The sequence below is a fragment of the Notothenia coriiceps genome, unplaced genomic scaffold, assembly GCF_000735185.1.
Source record: "Notothenia coriiceps isolate Sejong01 unplaced genomic scaffold, NC01 NC01_scaffold00018996, whole genome shotgun sequence".
Taxonomy (NCBI): Eukaryota; Metazoa; Chordata; class Actinopteri; order Perciformes; family Nototheniidae; genus Notothenia; species Notothenia coriiceps.
This window is the reverse complement of record NW_011351697.1, coordinates 961,680-974,945: the sequence shown is the minus strand read 5'-3', so window position 1 is coordinate 974,945 and position 13,266 is coordinate 961,680. Positions and strand designations below refer to the sequence as shown.

Below are 13,266 nucleotides of genomic sequence, written 5' to 3'. Positions count from 1 at the left end.
ATTCCTCGGCTTCATTTCTCCTCAGAGCCCAATTCCAAGCCTCCCCGAGAAACTGGACGGCTTTTCTATCGTGAGTGTTTCAGAAATGCATTGGTTTACACCCTGGGTCTTTAGTTGTGTTCAGGGCTCCGTAGCAGGGAGAGCATGTGGTTGGAAAGCGTGCTATGATTGGAAATGATAAAGTGTGTTTAGTTCAATCAGTTAGGGTTTTTACAAGAAATTATCTAAACAGGATGTGGTAAATATTGCTCATGAAGCTCTGTGCTAACTCTTATGTTATTTCTCTGCCTGGGTTATAGTTGTCAAGCCTACTTGGTGTGTGTGTGTGTGTGTGTGTGTGTGTGTGTGTGTGTGTGTGTGTGTGTGTGTGTGTGTGTGTGTGTGCGTGTGTGTGTGTGTGTTTAGTGTCCAAAGGTGATCATACGAGAAAATGCTTTGTTCTTTGACTTGCAATAGGTTGGTAGTGTCAATCAGACAAGATGCAGAGATTTATTAAGACATTGTGCGTTTTTGCTTATGGCTTAGTCATCGAGAGATGTATATAAGAAGACTTCTGCTTAGTGTATGAGTAGATTCACCCCAAAACCCCAATCTTCCTGTTTTTATTGTGGCTCTCTTCATCTGTTCATGTACCAAAATACATACCTGATGTTGCACCATGTGTGTAATTCTCAGTAATAACACTCTAGACTTGTACTGTTCAGGCAGTAAGACCCTCGACCCCCTTAAGACCAGAAGGGTAGGCACAGGTGTGTGCTGTAGGTTTAAACATAGGGTAAACGGAGAGTAGAGGAAAATAACAATCTGGTGAATTCAGAGAAGTACATTACTAAAGCGGTAAAAGACAAAGTTTACGATATTATGATATCCACAACATAAAACGGTAACTTGTGCCATATGAGGATATCAATATTATATAGATACATACAGAAGGGGCTGGTAAAATAAGATGTTCTTCTTCTTGTAAAGTGTACATGTTTTGTTTTAAAATAACTGCCATGTTTGGAATAAACAAATAAACCAAAAGAAAACAAAAAAAGGAATTTCTCAGGCCTGACTCAGACCTTTTTTATTAAAGTCCCATCTAGGAATATTTTTTATCAAGGTTTTATTATTTAATGTAATCTAATCCCAATAACCCAACAACGGTTATGCACCATAAGAGACTTGAAGAACAAGAAATGCACAAAAAAGAAATCAAGTTTAAGGTTTAAATATCATGGGGTTACGGTTGTAGCGTCCTCTCTTTTTACAGATGTCAAGAAAGACTGCCAAATTGCATAGAATCTCAGAGCAGACCCTTGGAGAAATCTTATCTTCTTTTGCTTAAGATATTTCTTAATTTCTTTGATCCAATAAGAAAGAGTGAGAGTAATTATAAAACAATAGCTTTTTGTACGTCGACCGGCTGCTCCTCACAGCTCCAAACATCGGCGTAAATTCCCAAATATGCGTTATATTTTGTTAAATCTCATATTGGTAATATAAATGGATACTATCTTGCTTGAGAAAGTGACATAACTTCATAGCAGTTCATTTGACAGCTTATAAACACTTTCATTGGAAATAAAGGTTCAGAAAGCTGGCGACCCTCATTAAAATATATGCACTTACGCTCTAAATGGAAATGCTAACACAAAATATAGCATTGTGGAATCGCCCTAGATCAGGCAAAGAATAAGGTAAATAGACAGGAAGTCTGATCAACACCACTATGGCCCTTGGTTGTTGAACTTGGTGTGACTGCCTTTAATTGATCTGCTTTCCAGTAGCACATACTGAGTTGTCTTTTCTTGTGTATGTATAGAGGGACTTTAGCCCATTATAGTGCTAGAGGAGAGATTGGTTTTCTTTAGCATTCATTTTCTTCAGAACGTTATTTTCCAAAGCAAAATGTAATGTAAATAGTTCTGAAGCATGCATTTATCATGTTAAGCCCCAAACCTGTTTTTAAGGTCTCAGGCTCAAAAATGACATTCCCAGAAGAAATGACAGGGGTACATTTTACCCCTTTTTAAAAGGGGTAAATTAATCATATTTTTTCTCAAAGCAATGATAAACCTGTGAGTTGGATGTAGAACAGTCAGAATCAATATAGCATTTTTTTTATTTTAAAGTAAATTCAGATTGAACAAATTTTAAATTATAGCGTCCGTCCAAAAGAAAAACATTACTGAAAACCACCCTTGAATGATGGGATCGGAGACTAAAAGCTTTAGGAATCCAAACTATAACATATAATAAGTATACCCTGTATCAAGATTGAAGCAAAACAAGTGACATTTGACCTTTCTAGAGTGGTTTAGCAACAACAAAAAAACACCTCTGGGGTCATTTGGGTGGATTTGCCGTTTCTCTGGAACCCATTGGTCGATTTTGATGATTGACACCTCTTGTCAACCGTTAGAGCCAATAGAATCGAGGGGGAGATCCTAAATCCACATGCACGTTAAACATTGAGGAGTGAGAGTGATGCACACGCAGTTTGCCCAAACCGAAAGCTTTGTTACGCTCTGAAAACTGAAAACTAGGTTTATTAATGATGGATTATCAGTAATCATTTTAAAATGACACAGACACATTGGATTAACCTTCATCAGCATTTTTATCGTTTTAATGCCATTGAACACAACTTTTGATCAGAACAAAAGCAAAGGTAAGAGTATTTGCCGTTTGGCTCAGTAAAGCTACGTTTTGTGATGTCTGGGTTTGCTTCCCCCTTTTGATCGCACAGTGATGATGCTAATAGTTCTAGAATCTGTGGATTTCTACCGTGAGTTCTGTGCTAAGTGCGTTAGCCTTTTTTCGCTCAGGGCTAATTCAGAGTTTCGGCGTTAGACTTGTGTTTCGTTTAGCTAAAAATGGTTCATATCGTCAGTTAGCTGAGTTTCTTCCCGTTAAGTGGATATGACACATTCATAGTTTGTTAAATGTTAAGAAACCCCGCTGTTTCTTGCAAGATATTGCGTTTTGCCGGCGGGGGCATGGGGCTTAACAGGTTATTCTAAGGGTTTTGTCTTATTTGGTTTTTAAATACTACTCTGTACGTTTTAGTTCTAGTATTTTCTCAGACTGTATAGTTCCTTCTTTTTGTTTACCCAAAAAAAAAGTCCTTCTTAGAATTTGTGATGCTTAACCGTGTCTGCTGCTTCATACTTGCAGATTGGGAATAATGATTGCTAACGAAATGAAGAAGATGGGGTTTACTGCGTGTGTAAAAGAGGAAGCCTTTATAGAACAACAAGGTTAAATACACACACACCTTTTATAAATAGAAAATAAATAGAACATTTAAATATTGACTCCTCCCTGCATTAGAGTTATAATGTTTACAGATTGGTGATGATTTAACTGTATGGTTTATTCGGATGATTTTGTTAGTTTTATCATCTGTACCTGTTTCTTCTTTGTCTGTGCTATTGTAGCATAACTCTCATTAGGTGTGAGCACATAAGCTATGAAGCAGTTTTGTTGTTGTTTTGGTATGTTAAACTTAAATAGCTCAGTTTATCAGATAACAGTTTAGTTATGCAGGACTCAGGAGTCCCCAATGATGGACACACAGTGTGTGTGTGTATTGAGTTGTAGAATTTATCAGATAGAGCAGCAGGGTGGTCCTGCATATAGTTGTCAGTACATCCTGAAGAAAAGCCCATGTGAAATCTGGCATAAATAAGCAGTAAGAGTTTATTCTGCTGTATTCATCGGCTCCGTTCAGTCTTTAATTCATGGGTAAAATGAGTCAGGCCTAGCTGTTGGTCTACGGGGCCAATTTATGAGCAACACATCTTCCGTCTGTATAATTCACAAACTGACCTCGGCTGTTTGACTCATTGATTTTTGCTAGAGTGGGTCTCCTAAAGCATCCCTCCCCTCCTGTTGGTGGGACTTCGTCCAGGAACCACTGTGTTCCGGCTCTGTGGCTCGAGCACATGCTGTGGTCGTCACAGGGTTATTGGGAAGGTGAGGAAGGCTCTGGCTGGCTGGTCTGCTGGGTGCTCCGGGCTTCTGGATGTGGATGGCTCCCACAGGACCTGCTCCCACTGATCATTACTGTCTATGAATAGCTGCTGCATTGCAGATGGAGGGAGGAGAAGGTACACGGGAGGAAATTATGGAATGGGTAGAGAAGAGCTAATGGGTTGTGGAGAAATGGGGAATAAGGAGGTGTGTATTTATGTTTTTTGTGCACATGTGGGGAGAACAATTTCATTTTCAAGGATACTCAGGTCCCCCACTGTTTTCAATTTCCTGTTTTCAATAGCTGCTGAAAATAAAAATCAGCACATCAGAACACAAAAACAGCCAATTGTCGTCAGATTACTAAACAAAGTGTGTGTGTGCAAGTGAGAGACAGAGAGAAATGTTTTCGGTGAATGACTGAAAACAGCTAGACAGGGTGGAAAAGAAGATGATGAAGAGGATGTGTCCACCGCCTTATTATTGCTGAGCAGCCTCAGGAACCACCATGTTCACTTATTATGCGATGAACACATTCATAGGACACTGCCATTTTAATTCACTGAAGTCTGTATCCTACATTTAAACAAAGACTGAGATATTCCTTATTTCATCACCAACATTAGCTTTGACCTAAAACCAAATCGTATCCTAAAATGGAATGGCTAACGGGGATCTACTTCTGAGATTTAACTCCAACTTGACTTTGTAAACAAATTAATGTCCATATCTGAGTAATGCCGGGCTGCAAGTGGGGATTTTTGATTTTATCGATTCCTCTGATTCAGGCAATACAAAAAACGCACATTCAGACTCACACAGAAAAGATAAATATCACCCTTGTTATGAGAAACATGTTGCCAATACAGATTGACTGGTGGGTTCCACCGACTCTTGAGTTATTTGATCGATTGTCTGGCCTTTTTGATGATGATGTTGATGATGATGATGAAAAGTAATTACCATTTCGCTCTGCTACAAAATTCCTGTGGCATAAACTGGCAGAAATGTGACATTATTTTGCCCTTGTGGCAAATGTTTGAGGTTTGGTTTCTGCATGAAAATGCTTTGGCACTAAGGTTAAAACTCAGACCTCTCGCTCTCTCCTCTCTCTCTCTATCTCTCTCATAAATATATACTCTCGGCTTCATTCCACTCACTTCGTCCAGTCGCGGTTAACGGACGCGCGGTTGCTAGGAGCTTTAACGGCAGAGCGGCACGGGCTCTCCCCCGCCATTTCCTCGTGTCGAGCCCTGGAATGTCGAGTAGCGGCTCGGGCTCTTCCTCGCGGAAGGAGTTCGATGTGAAACAAATCCTCAGGATCCGATGGAGGTGGTTCGGTCACCCCTCGGTCCCTCCGCCTCAGTCCCCGCCGCTGGGAGACTACTTCGCCGGGAGGAGGGCGGGTGGCACCTCCGGAGATGGACCTTCAGTAAGCGGCTCTAGCACCTCCAATTCAGCCAGCGCGAACCCTAGCTCCGAGAGTCACAGCGGGCTGGTGGCCAGCGGCAGCGCCGGGTCTAACCTGTGTCACGGTGCCAACAGAAAGTTTGGTGATCCGCCCGGGAGTCGGGGCGGTCCGGGTGGAGCGGCAGCAGGAGCCACGGGGAGCTCCTGTCCCCGGTCCTTCAGCCAGCCAGAGTGCAGGAGCCCCGCTGCCGCGCTGTCGTGGGTCTCTCCGCCGCCTCATCGTCGCTCCCGTCCGGGTACAAGCATGGATCCCCCCGGAGAGGCTCCGGTGCTGCCGCTGGTACCCGAGCCACCCGCTCCTGTCAGCGTGGAGGAGGAGGCGGCGGCACTGGCAGCTTCGGGCACCGAGGAGAACAATAACCACCTGGAAACCGACTCCAGCTCCTGCAGGTAGGAGGGGGCTTGGATTGGTTAATATGTGTTAAATGTCTGTCTCGGGACATTGTAGCTAAAACTAAAGTTGTAGGGCAGAAAAAAAGTCAGTGATGTTCTCAATCTCAAAACCCAACTCCCTAAAGTTAGGGCAAGAACATCTCCACTGGTTGACTAAGCTTTTACAGGAAAGCAAATGGGTGTTTTATAATTTAATGAATCATTCTGCTTTATCTTCAGAAGTTGTAGATAACTGACATTAATTTGTCATCATTGCTGGAAGGTGCACTTTGTGGTTATGTTATGTGGATTAACTGAGAAAGAAGCTCGTCACAGAGTATAATGCAGCAGTCGAGGGCCATAGTACAGACAGACAGAGAGAGAAAAATGATGGCTGAGTATCCTACCTTTGGGACAGCATGTGGTCCACTGATTTCTCCCCTCAACCTCCTAATGAGGCTCCAAGAAAAAGCTCTTAGAAAACACAAACGCACACTCTTGTAAATATGGGATTTTCAGAGTCAAATTAACAATATGACTCCAGGGCTCCTCATATAGCTAGATACTACACTTGACATTTATATTGTTTTGTCTTCAGTGACTGATTATCTTAAGCTTAAAGCCTTCACAAACCGTCAGTGCTTTGCATGTTTCTGTGCACACGCGTGATGGTGTGTTATGCATTGGTGTGGCCATCCAGCTGTTGTGTTGTAAAAATGGCATTAAAATATTAGTTGCCATAGAGACAGCAAATCAAGCCAATTAGGGCATCAGAACTCCTTTCGAAGAAGATTTATGTTTTTTTTATGATGCAGCTGTAAATGTGATAGAGTAAAGGGAAATACAGACTGTGTGTGTGTGTGTGTGTGTTTTTACTATACTCGCATAATGATGCATCTGAGCCTCTTATTATACACTGTGTTCCCAAGACACGTCAGAAAATATAAATGATTCATACTGTAGGACATGCACACACTCTCACACTTTAGAACAGCTTTCTTTGGGAGCAAAACCTGATGTATTGTTTTAAATTGATTAATGTTTGAAGTGCTCACAATTTCACAGCATGTGTATGATTGTGAGACGGAAACAAATAAATGGAAAGAAAAATGTGTTTTAAAAAATGTCTTCTTCGTCTCTTCAGTGATGATGTCTGGCAGGGCGGAACATGTGTAACCTCTGCTTAATAGTAATGCATATTTACACCCCAGCCTCATTTACATAAGCAAAGACAAATGATGAAACTTGAATATAATTTGGTTATGTATTGTGCATACGTGCATGGAAGTAGCCATGTCCCTCCCTGCATGGTGGTTGCCATACCAACACAGCTATTTCTAATGTCTATAGCTAACATGGGCAGTTCTGTGCATCACATTTTTGGGTGATTTCTGTATGAATTCATCCCCTCCCTCTGAGAGCTCCTGTGTACAGCATGATATTCCAACAACGAGTGGCAGCATCCCAAGTGGGATCATGGAGAGGGACACACACTGAATCCCAGAGTGGCTGAAGGCTCGGCTCGACTCCACTGATCTCCTCCTCTCCTTTTTTACTTTTCACCCCACCCAGCTCCCCCCCTCCCCCTTTAATCCTGGTGTGCCTCCCTTACTCACTCTCTCTCCCCCTCTGTCCCGTGTTCATCTCTGCCCAGGTCCATTCATTTTCCCTCTCTTTTTTTATCCCTTTTTTAATGTGTTGGGAAACAAGAGTTTGTATGTGTGTCACGGAGCGGGTTATGTGTGTGTGTGTGTGTGTGTGTGTGTGTGTGTGTGTGTGTGTGTGTGTGTGTGTGTGTGTGTGTGTGTGTGTGTGTGTGTGTGTGTGTGTGTGATGACAGTGGTGTTAGTGTACTTGCCTGGTGCAGGGCTTTAAAAAAAATCGGGCTGCATGGTGTTGCCCCAGACCCTAGACATATTCTCTCTCTGTCAATGTTGAGTGCCTGCCAGGCTCAATTAAGGGGACTGGAAGGCAGCGTTCCCCCACTTCAAAGCCATCTCCTCTGGCAGTATTTAGCCACGTTCGTTTGTTACATACACACGTTCCGTTCGGCCCAGACACTCAAATACACACACACTCAAACACACACACACACCCTCAGTAGGACAGGAAAGCTAGCCAAAAAGCCTCCTTGGAGGGTTAGATTAGGATAGGGGAGAGAAGACTGAGGTAAAGATGGATGATAGGATGAGGTGGAATGAAGTGAGTGATGGATGAGATTATCTGAAGATATAAAAGTGAGGACGGGAGGCGGCTAGAGAGGAGCAGAGGACACAGGAAGATCACTCCTGCTATAGCACATCAGCAGCCAGCACACACACACACACACACACATCTAATTGTGTGCATGAATACACACAATGAATGCCACATACACCAGTGTTTACTAAGAACCTTTCTTATCAGTGAGAACATTTTTTAATTCAGCTAATTTCATTTTTAAGAGCTCAAAATGATTAATATATGTATTTTTCAACTGTTTGGACAAAATACTTTGATATCCGGTTTGTAACAATTTATAGGGCTGACTATTGAGAAATGCTTAATGCTCCACATTGTTTACCAACTAGTCACTAACTTTGTCTTTTTTACTTTTGGTGCCTGGCAGGTAGTGTACAGAAGGTTCATCTGACATTTTCTTGCATTAAAACTGAACTTAAAAGTATTGTTGCCAACTGTGAAATAAAAATATAATGATACTAAAATGCTTGACTTATTCTCATTCAATTAGGACTTTACTATTTAAAGATTATGACTTGCTTTCTTTTGAACATTATCTGAAATCTTGCTGAAATGCATTTGAGTTTTAAAAATCTTTGTATATTAGTTAGAATTACTGAATATTTCATTGAGGTTCAAAGGTGCCATTTGGACATTTAGTAAGGCTACTTCTGCAAACAAAAAGATATACATGAAGGGAAGAGTAAACATATCTGCATACATGTGTGTTGACTCAAAAGGATGAGTCGCCTAACTGCATTATATTTTATTTTGTTTTGAATTAAAACCTCCAACTTGAGTTTTATGTTTAATGTAAAAAAACAGAAAGAGGACACAATAGAGGCACTTTATTTCAGTTTTATAATCCTGTATTTTAATAGATTATGTTGTATTTATGGTGCACACAACTACATGTTCCACTGCCTTCCCGGAATCTAGGTCCTCATCTCTCTTTTTATTTCTGCGAAAAATATGCCTGTGTAAAATTGTAATTTAGGACAGTTTGATTTGCAACATCGCAACCACTCACACACATACTTCCACTTCCCTAAAAGCGTGTGAATTGACTTTAACTGTAGAGATGAAATGATACAATCCGTGGAGTATCGGCTCATTTCCTATCTCTTTGTGCTGTAGGGCCAGTCCTGCCACTTCTGCTGCGAAATTAAAAATGGAAATACAGCCCAGGCTCTCATAAATTAAATGCTGGTTTGGGAACAATGATGTCTTGTAATTCACAGGGTAGCTATACTTCGGTCCTGTACTTTGATGAAGACACATGCACACACCATTTCACACACTCAAACCCTATCAGCTGGCACAGGCAGAATAAGATATAGACCGCTCCGGGCTGCAACACTTCCACCAGTGAATAACGAATGTTGAAGCCATCCTGGCCCAAAACACTTCTTCATGTCTTGCTGATTGTAACGATACAAGGGAACTGTTTGTTATTAGGGAGCAATTACTGCACATCTATGGGCTCTGCTCCCTAAGCAATTTAATTGGCAGCTTTTCTTTTAAGTGAGCTAAATTTATCTGGCCATTAACTCCTGGTAATTAGACCATTATAGAGTTTTTTCATCTGCTTCTGGCGACAAACTGTTACCCTGTTGAGAATAGAGGAAGAGAGCAAATATATAGGAGGATGTGGCACAAGGAAAAGAATGGCACATGGATGACCCCCAGCAGCTGGTGTAGCTCCACGCATCCGTGTCTTTGTCATGAATAAATTAAAAAGTAGCACCAGGAACACATGCAATCAAAGCTTATGTCTCTTTCTGTTTGTCCGTGTGTTTGTGTAAATGTCCGTCTTTGACAGGACGTCCAACAGCAGCGCCACACTTTCCTCATGCGTGTCGATGGAGCCATGTGCATGTCCAGAGGATTGTATGTTCACGGCTCTGTCCCACGCCGATGTCACCTTCCGCAAAATGGAGGGCCACCTGAGGTCCCGGCAGCTGTGTGATGTCACACTGGTGGCTGGAGAAAGGCGGATACCTGCACACAGGTAAGAGCCAATAAAAATGAAGATGTTACACAAACATGCATATAAAAGACGTCACCTTACTACTTCTTTGATGGCACCCGGAGGATTGGTGACATCCACCTGGATCCATTTTCATCTGCTTCTTATATATAGACACATTGTCTTTTCTAGCATTTGGACTACCTATGTTGTAAATGTATTATCTTTTTAATTTACACACAAATCTATTGTATGTCTGTCCGTCCTGCAAGAGGGAGTTTTCTTCAGTTTTTTCCCCATTAACTGTGAGGTTTCTCTGGGAGTTTTCCATTGTCTGATGGAGGGTCCAACGACAGAGGGTGTCGTATTCTGTATAAACTATAATACCCCCCTCAGGCAAATGTAAAAATGTGTGGGCTGCAACTAATGGTTATTTCATTGTCGATTTAGAAGTATTTTGGTTTAATAGATCCTTTGTGCATATAAAAAAGATATTCCACTAAAAATGATTTAAAAAAAACTTCACCAGTGTAAAAAATAAGAAATAATACCTCCTGTAATATTTGCAGAATGAATGATTAAATGAAAGCTCTAATCATCATCATAAGTTCATGTAATCCACATTTGGGCCCAAAACTTGCTGGAGACTTTGCAAAGCATACATAATCTATTTAGATAATACAATTGTCACTTTTCAATTGAAATGCCATAAACGTGTTGGGTTTAGCTTCCTGGTTATAATTTGATGACGATGAATAGAGAAACAAAAATTGAATGAAAATGGAATGAAAATAATTGATAGTTGCTGCCCTAAAACTAACATGTACATTTAGCTTTTTGCTATGTACACACATGCAGAAGCACTGCAATTGATCTTCATCAGCACTTATAAACATGTGCCTGTACACACACATTGACACACACACACACACACACATGATGACACGTGCTGCACACACAGGATACTGTTTGAAAATAAGCCACACACACACACACACAGTAGCAACACAGTCACGCTCATCTCATAAAAGTCCCTTTTATTTTCATAGTCTCTCTGTAACACATAGTCAACTGAGCCCATGAATCATGCATCACACACACACACACACACACACCACACACACACACACACACACACACACACACACACACACACACACACACATGCTTGTCACCCGCCTCATAGTCACCACTATGCTGTTGCTCTCTGGGCATGTAGCCACAGGAGCAGCAGCAGCAGGGTCCATCTGCACAGAGATGAGACAGAAGAGCGGTCCTCCACCAGCAGAAAGACTTCTTTGCTCTCACTGCCTTCCTCCTCTGCCTTGTTTGATTTAGTCCTCCAGGCACAGATGGTGACAAACAAAAGACCCAGCAGTACGGGAATGCTAATGGTGTATGTGAAAGAGTGTGTTTGCATCTGAAGTTGTGTTTGTGTACGGGAATAGGGGTGGGAGTAAGATGTTTTAAAGTGGGTGTTTTGTTTGCAATTGATTTATTGTATGTGTAGGATAAAACGCTTCTATGGGAACAAAAAAGACACCCTCTATCTCTCCCTCTTCCTCTTTCTTACATGTACACACAAAAGCACCTACATGCTGAATAGGCCACTTGTGCTGTGTACAGCTGCAGATCTCTTGTGGAGTTTGTTTGTTTCTGCACTTTGAGTAAGACTCGTGCTTTATATGTTCTTTGAAATGTAGAGCTAAATTATACTGTTTGTCTCTAGGGCAGTGCCCTATACTAACACACTATCTTGCAAAGCTATTTTTGTACCCTCAAGTGGACACCTCTGTTGTGCTACCTCAACTGATTTCAGTTAAAAAGTTCAGAAACGTGTGTACTGTTGTTGTAGATCAATAGCTAGGCATTTGGGGCCCACTTTGTGCATACTGTGGTTCAGCTTTACTTTATTTGTCATATGTAGGTAAATGCAGGGTTGGCAGTCAAATTAAATATATTTGACGAGAGAACAGGGCCAAGTCACTAATAAGAGCACAAGTAAATGAGTCACTGAATGAATAAATGGATAAATAAAAGTTGTTAACCTTTTTATAAAATATAAATGTTTTGTCAGTTTTTAAAACAAAAATAAAAATATGTAAAAGAAACATTAGCGATAACATTTAGATGTTTGGCCGACATAATGTTAACCATTTTCACCAACTAAATTGAGCATTTTAGCAAGGGCCTTAAACCTCTACAGCATACAACACCCTGTATCCCTAGACTAAGAATTGGACAAGGAAAACCTCCTTCATAAAATCTTTAACGTTGAAAAATGGTAGAAACTTCAACATAGTGTTGGACGAACTAAAACTCTGGTCCAATTGATTACAATTCATTCTGAGGGGTGCATGGTGATCCAGCCGATAATCTTTTAGACATTTCACTTGGATATGGGATGACTTTAACCTGCTGGTGGCATAAGAACAAAAGTTTTTTAAGAAACATCCTCTGGGGAACAAAAATATCTTTGCCAAATGTTCAATCCGGACAGAAGTGGTGACAGACTGACAACCATGCTGCCATCTCCAGATCAATTCCATTTGTGTGCCTAAAAAGTGTATAAAATCATAATAGTTGAGTAAATCTCTCCTACCAGTCCTCCTATTGTTCCCATCTCTGTTTTTCCAACCAGTCTGCACCAAGCAGCACATCCACACTCAAACACAAACAGACGCAGATCAGTTTCCAGCATCCTTCCTTTCCTGAGTCCAACTCGTCTGTTTCCTGCTCTCTTCCCTCTGCCGTTTTGTCTTCTCTGTGCCTTTCCATTACTGAGTGACACACTGTCTGTCATGTCTCTATCCTCTGCAAGGTGCATTTGCGTTTAAATAACCCGGTACTGTATATAGCCTGTGTCGCACACCGCAAGTCAGACTTAGACCCACATGAAATATTAAGGAGTCAAAATACTGTGTGTGTGTGTGTGTGTGTGTGTGTGTGTGTGTGTGTGTGTGTGTGTGTGTGTGTGTGTGTGTGTGTGTGTCAGAGAAAGAGAGAGGAGAAACAGATACCTGACTGGAATACTGGCAGAGCAGATTTCTCCTGACGATAGTGTTACTGTCTTTTTTACATTATTCCTGTAAACAAACACACGCCACTCTTTTCTGCTTCAGGCTATCTGTCAGGGTCCCAGTGTCACACTCGGTAATGAGGTTATACACATTTCCATACACACGTTAAATGTGAACACATGGTTACATATCTTTCAATCGCAACTTTAATGTGAGCTTTCTAACTTATCACCCATATTTAGATTAGGAGGACAT

At 41.2% G+C, this 13,266-nt stretch overlaps 1 protein-coding gene across 2 annotated transcripts in view; it reads left to right on the top strand.

The window, feature by feature from the left end:
* The window catches only part of klhl5 (kelch-like family member 5), an 81,660-nt gene continuing 68,394 nt past the window's right edge, over nt 1–13,266 (top strand). Inside the window, exons 1-2 of one of the 2 annotated variants that reach the window (XM_010778005.1) lie at nt 1–70; nt 9,845–10,033. In XM_010778005.1, coding sequence (XP_010776307.1) covers nt 9,885–10,033 — 149 coding nt within the window. In that variant the 5' untranslated portion in view covers nt 1–70; nt 9,845–9,884. Of the gene's footprint in view, nt 71–4,815; nt 5,821–9,844; nt 10,034–13,266 lie in introns of those variants that run through there. The other variant, XM_010778004.1, reaches the window with a different exon arrangement.